This window comes from Salvelinus sp. IW2-2015, unplaced genomic scaffold (assembly GCF_002910315.2).
Source record: "Salvelinus sp. IW2-2015 unplaced genomic scaffold, ASM291031v2 Un_scaffold4662, whole genome shotgun sequence".
NCBI lineage: Eukaryota > Metazoa > Chordata > Actinopteri > Salmoniformes > Salmonidae > Salvelinus > Salvelinus sp. IW2-2015.
In genome coordinates this window covers 1,577-25,628 of record NW_019945931.1, presented here as the reverse complement: position 1 = coordinate 25,628, position 24,052 = coordinate 1,577, and the positions used below count along the sequence as shown (strand labels likewise).

The 24,052-nt window shown below is 42.8% G+C and overlaps 1 protein-coding gene across 1 annotated transcript; it reads right to left on the bottom strand.

Annotated features, from left to right (window-relative positions):
• Window positions 1-5,220: 5,220 nt before the first annotated feature.
• LOC112077534 (ribose-phosphate pyrophosphokinase 2) lies at window positions 5,221-21,765 on the bottom strand. Its single transcript, XM_024144034.2, has 7 exons — window positions 21,451-21,765; window positions 11,046-11,229; window positions 7,611-7,709; window positions 7,252-7,376; window positions 6,795-6,968; window positions 5,985-6,144; window positions 5,221-5,723 (listed from the first exon to the last, which is right to left on the bottom strand). Exons 1-7 carry the CDS (start codon window positions 21,570-21,572, stop codon window positions 5,631-5,633), a joined length of 957 nt encoding a protein of 318 aa, XP_023999802.1. The 5' UTR covers window positions 21,573-21,765; the 3' UTR covers window positions 5,221-5,630.
• Window positions 21,766-24,052: the final 2,287 nt, after the last annotated feature.

Below are 24,052 nucleotides of genomic sequence, written 5' to 3'. Positions count from 1 at the left end.
GAATCTCTCTTTAAAAGAAATATGAACTAGTCCACTGTTTATACAGTCCCAAAATGTTTTGCATGTCAGCAGTAAAGTTTTCAAGATATAGGATGTTGCGTTTTGAAAACTTGACTGCTGACATGCAAAACAATGTGGGACTGTATCGACAGTGGACTAATGAGTAAAATACCCAAAGATATTGTCGTTTTTGAGTGGATTTTCCCAGTGCATACAGCCGCATCGCCTTGCAGGTTCAAGGGTCATGGCCCATGGGTTATGTAGAGTACAAAATGTGGGTTACCATCGGCAGACCAGAGAATTGGCCTTAGTTGACAAATACAGAACGTGGGTGGTCCACCAAGTATGCATCACTCAATGTTAAAAAATGCACGGATAAAGAAAGCATGTCGCAATTCACTTCATAGAAACACATTTTTTTATTACAACATTTCACTGTTTCCATTCTTGGTAAAGGTATGTGGCAGATTAACATGAGTTGGGACTTTAGAAAACTCAAAATAATTTGATCGACGCAGAACACATGGAATTAATTTCCAGTAATGATATTTTTTCCTTACAATATTAAACAATTCAGAGACAGGGTGCAACACAAAAAGCTATCCCAAATCACATCGATAAAAAAGGTCATCGTACAATAACGTTTTAAAAACATCAATGTAAATAAAATCCACACGAGTATCTCCGAAGACTAGATGGATTCCGTTTTTTCATCCTTGGTTCGATAAAAAAATATCTGACAGAAAACTTCTATTAACCGATGGGTATGTTAATCATATTACCAGCGTAAAAACAAGAAAAGGTTGTGCATTTTTCCCGAAACTGAAATAAAAAAAGCTGGACACGGTTGGGGCGTGTTACCAGGTTGACAAGAGGCCACACAGGAAATTGGATGTCGAACGAGGGATGTAACTTCCTAGATCCAAGACCACGCCCCCATCCTGTAGCRCTCTCTACCCCGTYTTGATGTTTGGACACCACACCCSACAKCTTTGGSKCCGTCCACKGTACCGCCCCTGGTTGGTTGGTAGTACTTCCTCACTCCTGGCTTGGCTAGGCGAGGGCCTGCTCCTCTATTGGTGGAGGTGGTAGGAGGGGCGGGGTCAGCGCCTGGACATGGATGGTCATCCATCGCAGTGCAGCTTTGTGTTGTTGGTGTGGTTTTTCTTGACAAGTTATACGGCTAAAAAGAAGTGAGTGGAAAGAAGGCAATGCAGGAGGAGGGGGTGTACAGTGCATGACGGAGGGATGGTCTTCACGATGACGCCTGCTTCTCCTGTTCAATGGCTGGGGACAGAGAGAGAGAAAGAGAGACAAAAGAACAGTGATGAGAATCTCAACACCATTGAGGCATAAATGGTCTTTCACTTAGCCTAGGCCTATCATGTCTACTGTAGCATAGCCTAGACCCAAAATGTTAACGTTGAAAAGGTAGGATTATATTCTATAGGAGTACCAGTAGGCCTACAGTACAGTAGCCTTCTTATGATGCATCCCACTGGGCACTGATGTCAATTCAACTTCTATTCCACATTGGTTCAAGGAATTTCATTGAAATGACGTGGAATCAACGTTGATTCAACCAGTGTGCGCCCAGTGGGTTAAGTCTATTCAAAAACATATATATAATTTAAAAAATATAGTATTCATGTGTCATATAATGTCACACTATTGCATAAATGTCTGTATCCTTACTTTCTTTAGTCGGCAGCGGATTCTTCTCCTGCGTCTCGGTCTTTTTCAGCTTGGTCTTGTCGAAACTGGCGACCTCCTCGAGATTTGGCTTGTCAGACATGATTGCGAAGTGTCTGTCAAAACGAGAAGCATTATTTTAATTAAACAAATGCGCAGACAGCACTGCAGCCACAATAGCTTTTCCTCAAGTGCGCAACTAGCGACGTGACCAAAACGTGTAAGTGGTGCGCCTGCATTCTTTTGTTCGCCTCAAGCAGAGCCTGATGCAATTTGCCTCACATCCCGTTACCCAATTCAGGGACCATGTCACACACAGGGGCACAAAACCGCACCCCACAATGAATGGCGCCTAATATTCCCCAAAATGCACATTTACATAACAATACGCGTTCCCATGCTGAGAACGTCGAAAAGAGGAAAAAGCGGTTGGCCAAACATAACCAACCATGCTTTCACATCAACGGCTAAAGTATAAAGTTACAGTATATTAAATGTATTTAAAAAATATTTGTCTTCAATGCTGATCAGACTTTAATTCCACGTGTATGGTCTAAGACTCGCCTCTCCCTTGGGCAGCGCAATCTGGAGAACCACCGCCCAGATCCGCTTTATCTTCGAAGATAAACTCCCAAATTGTACACCAATTCCCTCAAACAGGCCCATTCATGACTATACGTGTCACAACGTTCTATCTAAAGGCACATTTCAAATGTTATTACGCATGATTTAGTCAATTGACCGTAGCCCATCACCACCACAAATAATCTGAACAAAGGATATGGATTGATATGGCTAGTGTTACACAGCGAAACTGAAATAGAAGACATATCCATTCGTTTCTATTTACTAGTTAGATGTTTCTTTAAAAAATAAATAATAAAGAGGTTGTATCCATCCAAACATCTTTATAGTCACACCTTTTGTCCTTGGCACAGTACAGGTTAGAATGTTCTCGCAAGGGTAAATTCAGGTTAGCTAAACTATTCTGGCAGCATTTCAGCAGATATCAGGTATCCTTACTTTTATATGACCAATACCATAAAGTTAATATGAATATCAGTGCTTACCAAAGTTGGACTGATTGACTAGTGGTACTTCTCCAGGCTTTGCGTTGCAGCAATGTGTCGCGCCTTTGCGCAAGCATAGGAGATATACTGAGCATTATGCAAATGAGAGTCTGACGTCACGATACAGCTCCCATCCAAGAGCGATTTGGAAATTAAATCCACGGTATATTAAAATTAGATTACATTTGAACCTCATTTTTCAACGGCGGGAATTTGAACAAATTATGGAGACGTGATACATGTGTCCAAAATGTTACATGTGTTTTTAAATCACTTTATTCACCGAGTTTCAGGCACCACTGAGTTAAGTATGCACAAGACGCCACCTGTCGGAAAACGGAGGTATGTACCACATATTGTATTTAACACCATTATCATGTTACTTTTTCTTGCACTCTTTCATTTCTAAAAGAGCAATGAACATGTCCCTTCTATTAAGTCGGTGTGGGCAAGTAGTCATACGGTCTCTATAAACAGACGCATATGATTATTACCACTGGCAAAGAGAATCTATAGTTACAACTCAAATGTCTTAATAATAAATATCTTATAGCACTTGTCTTATTTTCTCGATGATCCTCTTTGTGAAGTATGTTATGGTTACGTGACAGTTTGGCCTGGTTCAGAAGAAATACCTAGTAAGCACGTGGATGCCAGCTATGGATCTTTTCGTCAGCCACTATCCATCACCAAGAAATCAAAAATGACATCAGTCCTCATGTCTGAGCAACTGTTGCCATCTCCCCATACAGAACGTGACAAGGCAGTAACAAGGCACCCCCCGGGTAGCAGGCCTATATATATATATATACACATACATTTATGAAATACTATATTCGGATTTAGCCATCAACCACACCATCCAGCATCCCCCTTGTTGGCAGGTGTCTCGGCCTGAGCCGAAACAAGGATACTCACCCTAGTTGGTCCTTGGATGGGAGTCCAGGGCAAAGCGTCTCAGACTAGGTGCGCTGATCTAGGACCAGTTTTGCCTTTTAACACACAATTAATAAGATTACATAGTCAAGGAGGACCTGATCCTAGATGGTGGTTGGGCGGTGGTCTTGCATGGCTAGTTTGGTGAACGCACCCTTTTAAGACGTGTGACTGACAAACGTTCAACCAAGGTCCTTTATTTTCCCATGGCACTGCCACAAGATTCTGGTGCTGAAAGTAGCAACACATGTTCCTCATATGGACACCTAATTACTTCCATCTTCCAATGGGATCACACAACTCCTGCCCATAGGGAAAATAACAGTGTACGGTCTATAACAATTCATCTGAGGATCCTCAAAGAAAGGAAGACAGTCAGCAGTATGTAGATGTCACTGTCAAAGTACGTCAATGAAAACCCTGGTGTAAAAAATAAAGTGTGGCTGCCTGTCCGCCAGCAGTTTTCAACCAATCCGCGAAATCATTCTGAACACAGCCTTTGGAGCACACAGCATACAACAGGGGAAAATGAACACTGAGGAGTTACCCTCCTACATTATAACTTTCTCTACAAGTAATTGGAAAAAATAAATAAAACTTAAGACATGAGGAAAGCAGAACTTTGAAATTCGTGACCTTTTGAGTGAGGGTTGTTCGACCAATCACCCTTTGAAAAGATGGTTAAACCTGATAGAAACTGGGGACATTTCCTCTCCAAGTTATCGGATCAAATTAAATGTATATAAATAGAGCGATTGTATCATTGACTTGAATGTGGATACCCCTTTATTAATTTAATCCTATCCGATTGCTGAAATCTGATCAAATATATCTTGCTTCCCAGTTTTTCAAAAGTTTAGAAGTGGTGTTGGAGTTTTAGTAAATCAGCAATTTCAAGATTGTAATGGAGCAAATGTGATCAGAAATACGAAGGTGAGCATGAGGCCCTGCAATGACACCAGTCCGTCACTAGAGTGCACCACCAGGTGCATACCAAATGAAGGAAACAAATGGCAAATCAGACTTGGCCTTGTTACGTGGCACTAAAGAAAGTAGAGTGCTTTAACTAGAATGTCAGACAATGTGGAAATGCTTACAATTCTCTCTCATATCGCAAGTTGAATTCATTGATATAATTTTGGGACTTTAAAGGAGACAATTCTAGATGCTTATAGACATTACGTAGGTATCTGCTGGTTGAACAAATACAGCCTCTACTCTGGATCTTTCTGAGAAAAAAAACTGAACTCCAACACTAACCAAATGTTGCTGGTTAAAGGAATTAAAAAATCAGCTGTTGATGACTAAACAACCCTGGGTGGCATTGATTACCACACACTAGAGCAAAATATAGTAAAAATAGTTCCTCCCAGTTTGCTACCGTTTTGAGTCTAGTGAATAGGACCCTGGTATTTCGTAATCGGCGTGTATTGAGGAAACAAATGTGCCTCTAAAACCAGCAGCGTTGCAGATTCCCCACGGAGCTGGTTAGAACAGTCAGAACTCAAGAAGTGACATCACACAAAGGAATGATTTCATTTATAGTGAAACAGACAGAAAATGAGGTACAACAAACAGGAACATTGTTAGGCAATGGACCTTTGGTTAAAATGACAGCCAGATCCCTTGACTGGCAAGGCTGGCAAAGCATGATATTGAAAACAAACACAATAAGGAAATCTTAACATGGCAATATGCATAAATAGAAACTTGCTGGTCTCAAAGAGGTGATTCTCTTTCTTGGGTCTCCATACGGAACGGAGCTGGGAAAGTGGGCGTGGCCTTTAGGAATCAGTCACGTATAATTGGCCCAAACCGTCAGGGTTTAAGGACTTCCGGGAGGACGTGGCCACTGAAGGTGCGAGCTGATTGGACCATGAGGAGAGAAACGGCCTAAATTGGCAATTGTGACCTCTTCCTTGTGACCATCCTTTATAAGGGCACGTGGCTGAAGAGGTAGGACACCGACTCGCCATTGTGGGTTCTCCTGATCGCCTCAGCCAGGATCATGGCAATATCTATGATCTGGTGGAGACCACAGAAATACAACATCATATACATCTCTATGGCAGACCGCCATCAAACAGTGCCTCAGGTCAGGTAACCTATAGGGCAGCCAATCAATCCTGGTTGGAATGGTTAGCTTTAACAACAGCAGCAAGCTACAGATGCTTCAAGACATGGGAGAGGCAAAATGCTGCATGTATCAACAAATGGATTCCTCATTGGCTAAAAGGTAGAAGGACATGTGAGAAAACAGGAAGTGCCTTTCTGGACTGGGGGTACCTGTATCTTTGGGCAAGACTTCATCTTCTCCTCCTGAGGGATGGTGTTGGTGACCACCACGGCCTCGAAGGGAGCGTCGTTGATGCGCGCGATGGCCGGACCGGAAAATATGCCGTGTGTGAGGATAGCGTAGACCTTGATCGCACCGGCATCAATCAATCTAGAAAGAGAGATATGAGTTGTGTAATAAAATAAAAAAAAAGTGACAGTAATATGTAAACTGTTTGAAATAATGCATAGGAGCACAGTAGAAAAATTAAATATGCACAAGCATCAAATAGAAGAGTGAAAGGTTGAGGATTATCAGAGACCGTGAAACGGGAGCTATGGTTGAGACTGGAACAAACGACAATGACTTACAGGCTTTTTAATTTTATTCCCCCCTTGGGCTACCCATGTCCAAACAGTAAAGTAAAAATAGCAGAAAACGTGCTTTAAAACAGCTACATTTTGTCACTGCAGCAAACAGGAGGGCCCTACATGTTTAGGTCAGCAACTGTACCGTTGGCCATGGCCAAGTCCCCATTTGATGCAGAAAAAAAACCCAGAGTTGATTTTGAATCCCCACATCACTTCTCTCTACACAATCTCTCTCATTAGGTTTGATACAATGGTTCAGGTCAATTAACCATACTGTGATTTGAGATCAGATGCTCAACAGATGAGCCTACTAAGCAACCATCTATAAATACTGACTTTTATTGACACCACAAGCAAACACAAATAACCTAGAGCAATGGCCATGGTAGAATAACTTTGGGGGTATTAGGAGCTGTGTGAGTGTACGTGTGTGTGGTTGCTGTGACTCACTTCTCAGCAGCTTTGCAGATGGTACCGCAGGTGTCGGCCATGTCGTCGACCAGGATGGCCACGCGGTCCTTCACGTCTCCGACCAGGACCATGCGGTCCACCTCGTTGGCCTTCTTCCTCTCTTTGTGGATGAGGGCAAACTCCACATTCAGGCGGTCAGCGATGGAGGTCACTCTGGATACAGGAAATTAAAACAAAGAGATAAGAAATATGAGATATGCATGTCAGCGCTCAGCTGAAATAGCACCGCATTCGCATGACCTCCAGAAGTCGAGCATAAGTCATCTCGAAGACGGACAAGTACAAAGAAACACCCAATGAAAAGGGTTCAACGCAAGGGAGAGATGAACGGGTCCAAACATTTCTGACTTTCCCCATAGCTTTTCCACATTGTTGAAGACCTCAGGACCAGCCGTATCTGGTTCATGTGACCCTGCCACATGGAATTGGTTATTACCGTTTGGCTCCTCCAGCGTCAGGGGACACAATGCAGCTGTTCTTCCACTCTGGAATGTTCTCCCGGATCCACTGGAGGACCGCGGGCTCTGCATACAGGTTGTCCACGGCGATGTCGAAGAATCCCTACGGAGAGATCAGAAAAAGTTAAACATTTTCCATGATAATATACTGCCTCTTCGATTAGCCTAATATTGAGCAAAAACAGAGAGTACTTCAGACTTCACTGCAATAACTTGGGATGAAACTAAAATTGATTAACTACTACTACTCGTTTCAATTCAATATAACCTAATTTAAATCGACAGGGGAAACTGCACCCTGCAATTGCATTGCTGTGATGTGTTGGACGCTGCCTACCTGGATCTGCGAGGCGTGGAGGTCCATAGTGATGATGTGGTCGGCGCCGGCTACAGACAGCATGTTGGCCACCAGCTTGGCTGAGATCGGAGCACGACTCTGGGACACAGAGGGAGTTACAGGCTCTTTCAAATGAAGCACACAATTTCATTATTCAGTGTGACAACAATTGTTGGCATTTTACTGTATTACATGGATTTAAATAACTAGTGAAGTCTAAATCGTCTGCTCCTCCACAAGGAACACAATTCAGGTTAGGCGACGGACAACAGATGGTGATTGGCTACAGGTTGTCGCGTGTTCCAACACAGACATCTCGGTCTTCTGTGGTTAATGCACACAGCCCTCTGTAGCAAAATAGCAGCACAAGGTGACCGTAGAGATTCTGGTTTCAGGGGACAAATCACAACTCACTTCAACCCACAGGTTACTTTATTTACACACACAACAAGTTCAACTCTGGCAGGACGCTTGTTTCAACATCTATTTTGTACTAGGTCACATTCCACAGTGCCATGTGTTGATTTAACATGCCTCGGGGAAAAGACAAGTGATAGGCCAACATGTGGAATTAAACAGCCACCATTTGGTATAAGCAAACATACCCCGTCTAAATCCTTCTTGTATTAAACTTTGATTTAGAAACATAAGTAGACTGTTGGAAATCTGTAATGTCCTGTTCTAGAACCTGTAGTTCCGAGTGTTTGTATAGGCTACAGATGGATTTCCCAACTCCAGACCTCTAGTAACCCCCACAGCACACATTTTTGTTGTAGGCTCAGACAAGTACACCTGATGCAACTTGTCGACTAATTATCAAGCCCGAATGAGTTGAATCTGGGTTTTGGCTAGACTTCTAATATCAGAAGTGACCTTTTCAAAGCAGGTTAGGAACATTAAATGAAGGTTAGGCAAAGGGTTAGCCAAATTGCAAAGATTCTCCAACATGACCTCGAATATGCAAGTTATGACGTCAATTTGACATAGCAAGATCACTGCTAGACATGACCTTAAATCAGGTAAGTCAGCCCGGTGCTACAACAAAATGGTGCTGTTGGGGGTACACTGGAGGACTGGAGCAGGGAGACACTGGGCTACAGTATGCCACTACGTTAGAGGGGCCTTTGAGGTCTGGCATGTTACACCTTCTTGTTACAAAACATAATAGGGCTCCCGAGTAACGCAGGGGTCTACGGCACTGCATCGCAGTGCAATAGGCGCCATTATAGTACCTGGTTCAAATCCAGGCTGTATCATATCCGGCCATGATTGGGAGTCCCATAGGGCGGCGCACAATTGCCCCGGCGTCGTCCGGAGTAGGCAGTCATTGTAAATAAGAATTTGTTCTCAACGGACTTGCCTAGTTGAATAAAGGTTAAATATGCTCCAAAACAGAGATCTCGTGCTTATGGTCTCATGATAGTGTATCAAGCACCAGTTACTGTCTTTGGGTAGATAAAGAGGGAGAAAACGTGGAATATAGGTTAGGCCTCAGAACACCTGCGGGTTGCTACACGAGGAAACTTGTTTGTTACTTTAACTGGAACAGTATGTGAATCATTTACCAGATAAGCGGTGGTCTGAACCTTTTCTCCCCTCTTGGAAAGCCTGACGTCACCTTTCAGTTAAGTAACATTTACATAACTGAACGAGAATTTGGCCTAATTGTGATGGTGATGAACCATGCTCTAATTCAAACCTATAGCTATATTTGGTTGAGGCTGTATTTTTCGTACGTTTGTGTAATAACACAGAAGTTATTGGATGACATGCCAATCAACTCTGTCTGGGGAAAACATTCAATAGGAGGAGATGTGTGCGTGTTTATATACACAGTACCAGTCTAAAGTTTGGACACAACTACTCATGCAAGGGTTTTCCTTTTTTTTTTTTTTTTTACCATTTTCTACATTTTAGAATAATAGTGAAGACATCAAAACTATGAAATAACACATTGAATCATATAGTAATCAATAAAGTGTAAAACAAATTCAGAGATACTTCAAAGTAACCACTCTTGCCTTGACAGCTTTGCACACTAAACATTCTATCAACCAGCTTGACCTGGAATGCTTTTCCAACAGTCTTGAAGGAGTTGCCACATATGCTGAGCACTTGTTGGCTGCTTTTCCTTCACTCTGCGGTCCAACTCATCCTAAACCATCTCAATTGGGTTGAGGTCGGGTGATTGTGGAGGTCAGCTCATCTGATGTAGCGCTCCTGTACTCTCCTTCTTGATCAAATATCCCTTATACAGCCTGGAGGTGTGTTGGGTCATTGTCCTGTTGAAAAACAAACGATAGCCCCACTAAGCGCAAACCAGATGGGATGGCGTATCACTGCCGAATGCTGTGATAGCCAGTCTGGTTAAGTGTGCCTTGAATTCTAAATAAATCAAGTGTCACCAGCAAAGCCTCCACACACCATCACACCTCCTCCATGCGTCACGGTGGGAACACATGCAGAGATCTGTTCACATACTCTGCGTCTCAAAGACAGTGGCAGGAACCAAAAATCTAAAATTTGGACTCATCAGACCAAAGGATAGATTTCCACCGGTCTAATGTCCATTGCTTGTGTTTCTTGGCCCAAGCAAGTCTCTTCTTATTGGTGTCCTTTAGTAGTGGTTTCTTTACAGCAATTTGACCACGAAGGCCTGATTCACACAGTCTCCTCTGAACAGTTGATGTTGAGATCTGTGTTACTTGAACTCTGAAGCTTTTATTTGGGCTGCAATTTCTAAGGCTGGTAACTCAAATTAACTTATCCTCTGCAGCAGAGATAACTTCAGGTCTTCCTTTCCTGTGGCGGTCCTCATGAGAGCCAGTTTCATTATAGCGCTTGATGGTTTTTGCGACTGCACTTGAAGAAACTGTCAAGGTTCTTGAAATTTTCCAGATTAAGACATGAAGGTCAGTCAAAGTAATGATGGACTGTCATTTCTCTCTGTGTATTTGAGATGTTATTGCCATAATATGGACTCGGTCTTTTACCAAATAGGGCTATCGCCTGTATACCACCCCTACCGTGTCACAACAACGCATGAAGAAGAAATTCCACCAATTAACTTTTAACAAGGCACACCTGTTAATTGAAATGCATTCCAGGTGACCACATAAAGCAGGTTGAGAGAATGCCAAGAGCGTGCAAACCTGTCATCAAGGCAAAGGGTGGCTACTTTGAAGAACCTCAAACACTTTCTTGGTTACTACATGATTCCATGTGTTATTTCATAGTTTTGATGTCTTCACTATTATTCTACAATGTAGAAAATAGTATAACATGTAGAAAAACCCTTGCATGAGTAGGTGTGTCCAAACTTTTGACTGGTACTGTATATATGCTACGTTTTGCACTACATACTTGACACCACACATGGGGAATCATTGTAGTAGACTTCTTTGGGCCTGCGAGCAGCCCGGCAAGCAGGCGTACCTTGTCTTTTTTGTCCTGCCGGGCGTAGGGGAAGCAGGGGATGACGGCGGTGACGCGGGACGACGAGGCGATCTTACACGCATTGATCATGATCAGCAGCTCCATCAGGTTGTCGTTGATCTCGCCGCAGCCGCTTTGCACAATGTAGACGTCCTCGCCGCGCACGCTCTCCCCGATCTCCACGCTGACAAAGAGAAGAAGCAGCATTATTTAGTGTCATCTTAAGGAAAAGGATAACTCTTACCACCACGGAACCTCTCATCTCCACACGGAGGTAGAGAAGATCATCCTCATCCTGCTCTTATCACTCCACGCTAGGCCTATAGCTCGTATACCATGACGGAGAAGGCTGATCAGAATCTTCTCGCCATGGACATTTATTAACCTCTCTTGGGTAGGGGGCAGTATTTTCACATCCGGATGAAAAGCGTGCCCAGAGTAAACTGCCTGCTACTCAGGCCCAGATCCTAGGATATGCATATAATTAGTAGATTTGGATAGAAAACACTGAAGTTTCTAAAACGGTTTGAATGATGTCTGAGTATAACAGAACGCATATGGCAGGCAAAAACCTGAGAGAAAAAATCCAACCAGGAAGTGGGAAATCTGAGGTTTGCAGGTTTACAACTCTTGCTTATCCAAGATAGTGGAAATGGGGTCATGTTGCACTTCCTAAGGCTTCCACTAGATGTGCTTCAACTGTGAAATGGGGGCGAATGAGAGGGGATTGATTAAGGTCTCTCCCAGAGTGCCACGAGCTGACCATGCGCGTTCATGTGAGAGTTAGCTTGAGTTCCATTGCATTTCTGAAGACAAAGGAATTCTCCGGTTGGAACATTATTGAAGATTTATGTTAAAAACATCCTAAAGATTGATTCTATACTTCGTTTGACATGTTTCTACGGACTGTATTATAACTTTTTGGACTTTGTCCGTACTTTCCGCTGGACTTGCACGCGCGTCGTGAGTTTAGATTGTGTACTGAACGCGCGAACAACAAGGAGGAATTTGGACATAAATTATGGACATTATCGAACAAAACAAACATTTGTGGAACTGGGATTCCTGGGAGTGCATCCTGATGAATATCATCAAAGTGAATATTTATAATGCTATTTCTGACTTCTGTTGACTCCAACATGGCGGATATGTCTTTGGGTTGATTTGTCGTCTGAGCGCTGTACTCAGATTATTGCATGGTTTTCTTTTTGAAATCTGACACAGCGGTTGCATTAAGGACAAGTGGATCTAAAATTCCATGTATAACACTTGTATTTATCAACATTTATGATGACTATTTTTGTAAATTGATGTGGCTCGCTGCAAAATCACCGGATGTTTTGGAACTACTGAACGCGCCAATGTAAACTCCGATTTTTGGATATAAATATGAACTTTACCGAACAAAACATACATGTATTGTGTAAGATGAAGTCCTATGACTTATTAGTCCTATTCGTATTTGTTGACTCCAACATGGCGGAGAAATGTTGTTTCTATCCGAGCGCCGTCTCAGATTATTGCATGGTTTGCTTTTTCCGTTAAGTTTTTGAAATCTGACAGCGGTTGCATTAAGAACAAGTGTATCTTTAATTCTATGTAAAACATTTATCTTTCAAAGTTTATGATGAGTATTTTTGTTATTTGTTGTGGCTCTTCAATTTTTCCGGATATTTTGGAGGCATTTCTAAACATGGTGCTAATGTAAACTGAGATTTTTGGATATAAATATGCACATTATTGAACAAAACATACATGTATTGTGTAACATGATGTCCTATGAGTGTCATCTGATGAAGATCAAAGATTAGTGATTCATTTTCTCTCTATTTCTGCTTTTTGTGACTCCTATCTTTGGCTGGGGAAATGGCTGTGTTTTTTTGGACTTGGCGGTGATCTAACATAATCATATGTTGTGTTTTCGCTGTAAAGCATTTTTTATTTTAAAATCGGACACGATGGGTAGATTAACAAGATGTTTATCTTTCATTTGCTGTATTGGACGTGTTAGTGTGTGAAAGTTACATATATTTTTTAAAAAATCTTTGAATTTCCCGCGCTGCCTTTTCAGCGGAATGTTGTCGAGGGGTTCCGCTAGCGGAACGTGTGTCCTAGAAAGGTTAACTGACTTGCCTAGTTAAATAAAACCGCTGTTTGCAGACTTAACATCCCACTTTCTTTTTTGGCATCAATCCATTACTACAACTAAATGCTGCCATACTGCAAACTTAAAAAAAATGTTGTCTTAAGTTGGCCTAAGAAAAGTATCAAGTATTAACTGTGTGGTCCGGTAGATAAGTCTTAAGCTACAATTAGGCTCCTTTGCTTGTGCAGTCTGAATGTGCCATCCCCGTGGCCTAGTTGCATGCTAGGACATGCTAGGACTTCAGCATGTTCATCATGTTACACAATACATGGATGTACATGAGAAAATGCCCCCATTTTTTCTTTTTTGTTAGCTCCCCCACACTGGGGTTTGTGCTCTCTGATTGGCTCAAAGTCAAATTGAGGGCCACTGACGAGCATTGCGATTCTACAAGTAGAATCAGTAGGTTCGTCACTAGAGGTTCCGCTTTTGTTCTTGCAAGAGAAGGAACGGCCTCCAACTGTGATAAGTACCTATCAGCAGTGAGACTCTAGGTGTGTTTCATACTTTTTATTTAACTAGGCAAGTCAGTTAACGATTGCGTCCCACTTGGCCAAAAGCCAGGGAAAATGCAGAGCGCCAAATTCAAATAAAATGATATAAAAATCAAACTTTCATTAAATCACACATGTAAGATACCAAATTAAAGCTACACTCGTTGTGAATCCAGTTAACATGTCAGATTTCAAAAAGGCTTTTCGGCGAAAGCATAAGATTCTATTATCTGATGATAGCACAACAGTAAACAAAGAGTGTAGCATATTTCAACCCTGCAGGCGCAAAATGCAGAAATATAATATAAAATCATGCCTGACCTTTGACGAGCTTCTTTTGTTGGCACTCCAATATGCCCCATAAACATCACAAATGGTCCTTTTGTTCAATTAATTCCGTCCATATATATCCAAAATGTCCATTTATTTGGCGCGCTTGATCCAGAAAAAAACAGCTTCCAATTTGCGCAACGTCACTACAAAATATCTCAAAAGTTACGTGTAAACTTTGCCAAAACATTTCAAACTACTTTTGTAATACAACTTTAGTTATTTTTAAACGTTAATAATCGATCAAATTGAAGACGGGTCTATCTGTTTTGAATATAGGAGGACAAACTAACGCTACTTTTCTAGTCTTGCGCAACTCTCAAACAGTACACATAACATTACACTGATTCAAGATGGCCGTACTCCTTCATTGGACAAAGGAATTGGACAAAGGAATAACCTCAACCAATTTCCAAAGACTGGTGACATCCAGTGGAAGCGGTAGGAACTGCAAACAAGTCCCTTAGAAATCGAGTATCCCAATGAAAAGTCATTGGACAGTGATCCCCCCCCCAAAGATCTGAATGGTTAATCCTCTGGGTTTTGCCTGCTACATAAGTTCTGTTATACTCACAGACATGATTCAAACAGTTTTAGAACCTTCAGAGTGTTTTCTATCCATATCTACTAATAATATGCATATCTTATATTCTGGGGATGAGTAGAAGGAAGTTGAAATTGGGCACGCTAGTTATCTAAAAGTGAAAATGCTTCCCCCTATCCTAGAGAAGTTAAGAACAAATTCTTATTTACAATGACAGCCTCCTGCGGGGACAGGGGCCGGGATTAAAATAGGACAACACACACATCACGACAAGAGAAACACCACACCTCTACATAAAGAGACCTAAAACAACATAGCATGGCAGCAACACGACAACACAGCATGGTTGCAACACAAAACATAGTACAGACATTGGGCACAGACAACTGCACAGACGGCAAGAAGGTAGAGACAACAATACATCATGCAAAGCAGCCACAACTGTCAGTAAGAGTGTCCATGATTGAGTCTTTGAATGAAGAGATTGAGATAACTGTCCAGTTTGAGTGTTTTTTGCAGCTCGTTCCAGTAGCAAGCTGCAGCAGACTGAAAAGATGAGAAACCCAGGGATGTGCGCGCTTTAGGGACCTTTAACAGAATGTGACTGGCAGAACGGGTGTTGTATGTGGACGATGAGGGCTGCAGTAGATATCTCAGATAGGGAGGAGTGAGGCCTAAGAGGGTGTTCTATATAAGCATCAACCCGTGGGTCATGCGACAAGTATACAGAGATGACCAGTTTACAGAAGAGTATAGAGTGCAGTGATGTGTCCGATAAGGAGAATTGGTGGCAAATCTGATGGCCGTATGGTAAAGAGCATCTAGCCGCTTGAGAGAACCCTTAACTGTCGATCTATAAATCTGAATCTGGATCTGAATCAGGGTTAGTTTGGCAACTGGGGGAAAGAGGAGCGATTACGATAAAGGAAACCATGTCTAGATTTAACCTTAGCATGCAGCTTTGATGCAGGGAAACTTAAATCAGTTGTACCAAATTTCTATCAGCATGTTAAATGTGCAACCAGCGGGAAAAGAACTCTGGACCACCTATACTACACACACAGATGCATACAAAGCTCTGCCTCACCCTCCATTTGGCAAATCTGACCATAATTCCATCCTCCTGATTCCTGTTTACAAGCTAAAATTAAAGCAAGAAGCACCAGTGACTAGATCAATAAAAAAAAGTTGTCAGATGAAACCGATATTTAGGTACAGCACTGTTTTGCTAGCACAGATTGGAACATGTTCCGGGATTCCTCCAATGGCATTGAGGAGTACACCACATCGGTCATTGGCTTCATCAATAAGTGCTTCGATGACTTCGTCCCCACAGTGACCGTACGTACATACCCCAACCAGAAGCCATGGATTACAGGCAGCATCCGCACAGAGCTAATGGCTAGAGCTGCCACTTTCAAGGAGCAGAACTCTAACCTGGAAGCTTATAAGAAATCCCACTATGCCCTCCAACGAACCAAACAGGCAAAGCATCAATACAAGATAAAGATCGACCATTACTGACTACAAAGGGAAGCACAGGCAAGAGCTGCCCAGTGACACGAGCCTACCGGACAAGCTAAACTACTTCTATGCTCGCTTCAAATAACACTGAAACATGCATGAGAGCACCAGCTGTTCCCGGAAGACTGCTCACACTCTCCACAGCCGATGTGAGTAAGACCTTTAAACAGGTCAACATTCACAAGGCCGCAGGGCCAGACGGATTACCAGGACTTGTACCGCGAGCATGCGCTGACCAACTAGCAAGTGTCTTCACTGACATTTTCAACCTCTCCCTGTCCGAGTCTGTAATACCAACATGTTTTAAGCAGAACACCATAGTGCCTGTGCCCAAGAACACTAAGGTAAGCTGCCTAAATGACTACAGACCCGTAGCACTCTCGTCTGTAGCCATGAAGTGCTTTGAAAGGCTGGTCATGGCTCACATCAACACCATTATCCCAGAAACCCTAGACCCACTCCAGTTTGCATACCGCTCCAACAGATCCACAGATAATGCAGTGTCCATTGCACTCCACACTGCCCTTTCCCACCTGGACAAAAAGGAACACCTACGTGAAAATGCTATTCATTGACTACAGCTCAGCATTCAACACCATAGTTCCCTCACAGCCCATCAATAAGCTAAGGACACTGGGACTAAACACCTCCCTCTGCAAATTGATCCTGAACTTCCTGACGGGCCACCCCCAGGTGGTATGGGTAGGTAACAACACATTCGCCACGCTGATCCTCAACACAGGGGCCCCTCAGGGGTGCATGCTCAGCCCCCTCCTGTACTCCCTGTTCACTCATGACTGCACAGCCAGGCACGACTACAACACCTTCATTAAAATTTGTTGATGACACAACAGTGGTAGGCCTGATCAGTGACAACAACGAGAGCCTATAGGAAGAGATCAGAGACCTGGCCTTATGGTGCCAGGAAAACAACCTCTCCCTCAACGTGATCAAAACAAAGGAGATGATTGTAGACTACAGGAATAAGAGGACTGAGCACGCCCCCATTCTCATCGACAGGGCTGCAGTGGAGCAGGTTAAGAGCTTCAAGTTCCTTGGTGTCCACATCACCAACAAACTAACATGGTCCAAGCACACCTTGACAGTCATGAAGCGGGCACGACAAAACCTATCCCCCCTCAGGAGACTGAAAAGATTTGGCATGAGGTGACTACCTCAAACTCTAAACCCTCAGAGGTAGTAATAACACCTGTGGGAAGAGGGGCATTCTCCGTGCCAAACCACATGACCTTTGTTTTGGAGGTGTTCAGAACAAGGTTAAGGGTAGAGAAAGCTTGTTGAACACTAAGAAAGCGTTGTTGAACACTAAGAAAGCGTTGTTGAACATTTAACACAACATCCGGGGAGGGGCCAGCTGAGTAGAAGACTATCATCTGCATATAATTGGATGAGAGAGCTTCCAACTGCCTGAGCTATGTTGTTGCTGTAAATGGATGACAGCGTGGGGCCTAGAATTGAGTCTTTGGGTACTCCCTTGGTGACAGGCAGAGGCTGAAACAGCAGACTTTCTGACATTATACATGGCACTCAGAGGGGTAGTTAGTAAACCAGGCCAAAGACCCCTCAGAGACACCAATACTGCTTAGCCGGCCCATGAGAATGGAATGGTCTACCGTATCAAAAGCTTTGAACAAATCAATAAAAATAGCAGCACAATATTGCTTAGAATCAAGGGCAATGGTGACATCATTGAGGACCTTTAAGGTTGCAGTGACATCCATAACCTGAGTGGAAACCAGATTGCATACCCGAAAGAAAACTATAGACATCAATAAAGTCAGTTGATTATTGACAAGTTTTTCCAACACTTTTGAAAAACAGGGCAAAACAGAAATAGGCCTATAACAGTTAGGATCAGCTTGATCTCTTTATGCTGCAGTAGTTTATGTGTCAGGGGGCTAGGGTCAGTCTTATATCTGGAGTACTTCTCCTGTCCTATCCGGTGTCCTGTGTGAATTTAAGTATGCTCTCTAATTCTCTATTTCTTTCTCTCTCTCTCGGAGGACCTGAGCCCTAGGACCATGCCTCAGGACTACCTGGCATGATGACTCCTTGCTGTACCCAGTCCACGTGGCCGTGCGGCTGCTCCAGTTTCAACTGTTCTGTCTGCGGCTATGGAACCCTGACCTGTTCACCGGACGTGCTACCTGTCCCAGACCTGCTGTTTTCAACTCCAGAGACAGCAGGAGCAGTAGAGATACTCTTAATGATCGGCTATGAAAAGCCAACTGACATTTACTCCTGAGGTGCTGACTTGTTGCACCCTCAACAACTACTGTGATTATTATTATTATTTGACCATGCTGGTCATTTATGAACATTTGAACATCTTGGCCATGTTCTGTTATAATCTCCACCCGGCACAGCCAGAAGAGGACTGGCCACCCCTCATAGCCCGGTTCCTCTAGGTTTCGGCCTTTCTAGGGAGTTTTTCCTAGCCACCGTGCTTCTACACCTGCATTGCTTGCTGTTTGGGGTTTTAGGCTCGGTTTCTGTACAGCACTGTGACATCAGCTGATGTAAGAAGGGCTATATAAATACATTTGATCTCCCCCTTTAAATAAAGGACGAACTGTGGCTGCCTTCCAAGCAATGAGAACCTCCCCAGAAAGGAGAGACAGGTTAAACAGGTCAGAGATAGGCTTGGCGATGATAGGGGCAGCAACCTTAAAGAAGAAAGGGTCTAAACCATCTGACCCAGATGCTTTTTTGGGGTCAAGTTTAACCACGTCTCAGTAATGACCAACACATCTGGATTGGATCTGTGAACCCACACTTTCAAATGATCCATTTTAGGTAATGAGCTTCTTGTGTTAACATGCAGAAAACCCAGGCTTTTACGAGAGCAGAAACCAGTGAAGCAAATATCAGAGCACAAGTCAGAACTGGGGCTAGCAACATTAGATGGGCCAGGGTGTACACGCACGTTTCCAGATATCATCAACAGTAATACAATCAAGGCACGGCAGAGGACAGGGAGAGCTCTGCAGTGCTGATTTATGACATCTGAATGTGCATCAGATGGCAACAAGATCATATTGTACAGCAATTCTATCAGGTAACATGAATACAAAGCAGGCGAGAGGTGGTTAGAATAGGATGGGAGGCCAAAAGTCAGTGGAACCAATAGAGTCAGAGTCCCAAGCGCGGGAACAAACAGTCTGTCCCACGGTTGGGTAAAGAAAGTCTGTAGTCAACAAAGTACGCATGAGTCATGAGGCAAATAGCAAAATGCACAAGAATTTATAAAAAATATAACGAGGGGGTAGCCAGTTCAGAGTCACTCGCCCAAACAGTGTGTGTGTGCTGGAGGCGAGCGAAAGCTCGGGAGAAAGGGGTGAGTGTGGGGGAGGTACCTGTACCAGACAGGGGGAGACAGACCAGAGGGTGAGCAGATCACCAGGTGGAATCCAAGCAGCAGTGCAGCAGGCAATGGGAGTAGGTGTCATACCCACTTGGAATAAGCTTTTCTTTCTGGAGGCAGATTTCTTGTAGAGAATGCCAGTGAATGGTCTGAACAGCAGGAGGGTGCTTCAGAGGACGCTTCAAAGACTCCTGACATTTATTGGGCCAAAAGCCCTTTCACGTCACACCTTAGAGCTAATTGAATTTGTATCTGGTCTGTCCTTTCACACCTGGGAGCGCAGTTCCAGGTTGGATGGTGTCCTCAGGTCTCTGTTCTTTATTTGCTAGAGCACCCTCCATATAACTTGGAAATAGAAAACATTGGAAGCAGTAATCTATCCGGTTATTTTTGGTCAAAATTAGGTTGTAGGTTAGGAGTTTTGATTTGGAGCAAAGGCCATGCTGTGGAGAGTAGCATCCTGGATATGTACCTGCCGAAAAATCCAACTCCAAATCTATCCTTTTGTAAATAAATAAAAAAACATGTTGAAAGATGTGAGGGCTCACATTAAGCTGTGTCTCTCTGAGGGGGGCATGTCTCATGACCTTTGTTTTGGAGGTGTTCAGAACAAGGTTAAGGGCAGAGAAAGCTTTGTTGTTGAGCATTTAACACAAAATCCAGGGAGGGGCCAGCTGAGTATAAGACTATATCATCTGCAGTGATCATCTAGTTAATACTATCTCCTTGCTCCCACTTTTCATCCTTGCAAGGAGGACATCCCACAATAATATCTTATTTATCTGTGTCCTTGTACTCACTATCAGACCGAACTTTATCCAAAAGCATCCACAAATTCTAAAGTAGATAATTGTATTAATATAGCTGACAAAGACCCACGATTGCACATAGGGGAACAGTAATGAAGCTAGGCTAAAAATCAATAGGAGACCGTAGCTCACCTTGGTTCATGGGGCAGTGCAGTGAACTCACTCACACCCATTGCGAGTATTGTAAAGTCTACAAGCACCAGTGCAGGTTGATTTTGTAGTTACCATCTCTACTGAACAACTAGGTCAGCTTGTTTACTTGCTGGAAATGAACCTAGATTACGTGCATGACATAATTTAGGCTAAAATGGAACCAGGAGTGGCAGCATGGCAAAAGAAATATAGGAACAATTCAGATGAGGAAATGATGCATGTATATATATTTGACATTCGAGTCATTTTAGCTGAGGCTCTGTATAAGAGCGAATTACAGGTGCAATTAGGTTTAAGTGCATGACATTATTTAGGCAGAGATGGAACCTGGGGTGGCAGCAGGGCAAATAATTATCGGAACAATTTGGATAAAAAACATGTATAAATGAAAAAATGTAAAATAAAAATATATGTTATCAGTTCGACTTACTGGTACAATTAGGGAACATCGACCGATTTTTCACCTAGTCGGTGCAGGGGGTTCAAACCGGCGGGTTTTTGGTTACTGGCCCAACCCTCTTACCCACTAGGCTACCTGCAGTTATAACTCTTCATTCTCTTTTCATTACACTTTATCTGCAACGTTTCAAGACGTTTGCCTACTGAACGTGGCCTCGTTCTCTGTTGCTACAGTAGTTGGTTCTTTTTACCCGAACTATGTTGGCTATTATTAAGTCACGTGAGTCTTTCCGCAAACTAGCTAGCATGGAGTATCTTGCAAAGTTACGACTCAACAATGAACACCAGCACGCGTGACCATGGGATTACATAACTAGCCAATTTAGGTGTTGATGTAATAACGGCAACAAGCTAACGTTATTCAGTCTCGTTAGCATAGCTGGCAAACATAACGTACTAAGTTACTCCTGCGCACATGTGCATGCATGACCCAGGGTGCAGTAAGTTAACGTCCAGCACCAGATAGCTGAGCTAGCCTAGCAAGCTAACGCAGCTGATAAGTTAGCTAATCATGCACTTATCTAAAGGCAGACGATAAATGCGTTAAAAAAATAAACCTACCATGTTTCTTGGTTGGAGAATTTCTTCGTTATCACTTTCCCCAATTCCAGTCCGAGGCGATCAGCCACTTTTTGTGACAGGTCTTGGTGGGAGCTCCCGCTGAAAAGCACGATGTTCGGCATGTCCTAAATATTTCTGTGCAATTTGGTTATGCGAGTTGGAGATTTTGGATGCAACAATTATCCCTCAAGGGGCAAGTTAGCTAACAAGTTAACTTATTTTCGCTGAAGCCCACGCATAGCAGATCAGCACAACCGGAGACCTAAAACTGAAAAGGAAGTGAGAACAGTGTTTGCATGGTAGAGCAGAAGTGCCGCTTCATAATTCTTCTTCTTCTTTGGGATTGTTTTGGCGGATCGCATCCGATTTCAGGTGCATGCACTGTCACCTACTGTATTGGAGTGTGAGGCTATTCACAGCCTACCAACATTAAGTTATTTGTGATATAGTATTATACAATTGGGGGAAAGGAAAAATGATCCCGCCAACCATTAGCCCTCATTTTTTTAAATAAAAAACACCACCGTATTCCATTATTTACCCTATCTAATCCTACTATGGTCTGGGGGGACAGAGCACTACCAATCAACACCCCCTGCAAATGTTCTGCAGTAAAACCTTGCAAACCCAGGTATTTCTCTGTGGCTGCCATCCTCTTCCTCAATGGACAAAATCGATGTCTTTCTTCTTAGGTGGGTTTTTCCCGAGGTTGGCATCCAACGTTATGGTCCATGCTATTTGGAAGGCCAAAACTCCATCCCACCAAAACAGGCTGACATTTCAGTCAGTGTTTTCAAACAGCTTTTACACTAATAAGGCATTATCATAATTTCTAAAAATTCACAGTATTATTCCAACCTCATACTGTAGAAATATATATAAAACCGGAAAATCAAAATTTTGACTGCACTGGGCCTTAAAAAAAAACAATGTATTTGCTTGTCCTGCCACACATACATCAGGCCTACTATGACTGACTAACGCCTCAATCACACGGACAGCATCATTGCATTTTGGTACACCAGAAGTACATTCATGTCCAATGTAATGCTGCATTTGCCTTGCAGCATTGCGTTGCAGAGGCATTTGCAGTGCGTTCTGTGTGGTGCATACGTTGGATTTATCGAACGTATGTGTCAAACTGTATGCGTAGACAGCTTGACAGACATGGTAGCAGAAGGTGAATGTTGAACTTTTGTTGCACACATATCCAGATGATGCCGCATACTATTTTGAGCAATGACACTATTGGTGTGATCAAGGCATAATACTGTAGTTACATGTACTGTTGGTTTGAAAAGCACATTGGCCAGAGATTCAGAAAGGAATGGTCTCTTACAGATTGTGGTTTTTCAAAATGTCCTCACAGTCTCCACCCTTTACCCATTAAGGCCTTTGGATCTGTGTGTTTTAACTTGATTTAACTCTGAGAGAGATTGATACCTCAAGTACTTCTTTTATCCACACACAGAAACCTTTGTCAACGCCTTGGTGATACACTCCCTCTTACTATGCTCACATGAGAAGCATCACGCTAGGAAAGAAGGGCCTCCTGTTCACTTGAAATGAATAGATGGTTTAATGTCCAAATGAGTAAGATGGAATTTGGACTGAAACATTTTCATGTTCAAAATGGCATTAGCATTTTTTTGTAGATAGAGAAAGCTACTAGGCCTAGAGTGTAGAAAAATGAGGTGGTGCACAAGTTAATATGTTTTTTTACTGAATGGAGTTCTTCTACAAGATATTAGTGGAGCAAATGAAATAGCAAGTGAAGACACACCATGACCCTCAGATATGTAAAACATTTGAATGGTTCAGAGAAGCTGAAAAAAATATTGAGTGGATTTTTATGTTTATGTTTGGAGAAATAAAATGTAATCTGATACATACAGTTGAAGTGGGAAGTTTACATACACCTTAGCCAAATACATTTAAACTCAGTTTTTCACAATGCCTGACATTTAATCCCAGTAAAAATGATCACCACTTTATTTGAAGAATGTGAAATGTCAGAATAATAGTAGAGAGAATAATTTATTTCAGCTTGTTTTCTTTCATCACATTCCCAGTGGGTCAGATGTTTACATACACTCCATTAGTATTTGGTAGCATTGCCTTTAACTTGGGTCAAACGTTTTGGGTAGCCTTCCACAAGTTTCCCACAATAAATTGGTTGAATTTTGGCCCATTCCTCCTGACAGAGCTGGTGTAACTGAATCAGGTTTGTAGGCCTCCTTGCTCGCACACACTTTTTCAGATCAGCCCACCATTTTTTTAATAGGATTTGAGGACAGGACTTTGTTGTCCTTATGCCATTTTGCCACAACATTGGAAGTATGCTTGGAGTCATTTGGGAGACCCATTTGCGACCAAGCTTTAACTTCCTGACTGATGTCTTGAGATGTTGCTTCAATATATCCACATAATTTTCCACCCTCATGATGTCATCTATTTTGTGAAGTGCACCAGTCCCTCCTGCAGCAAAGCAACCACACAACATGATGCTGCCACCCCCGGGCTTCACGGTTGGGATGGTGTTCTTCGGCTTGCAAGCCTCCCACTTTTTCCTCCAAGCATAACGATGGTCATTATGGCCAAA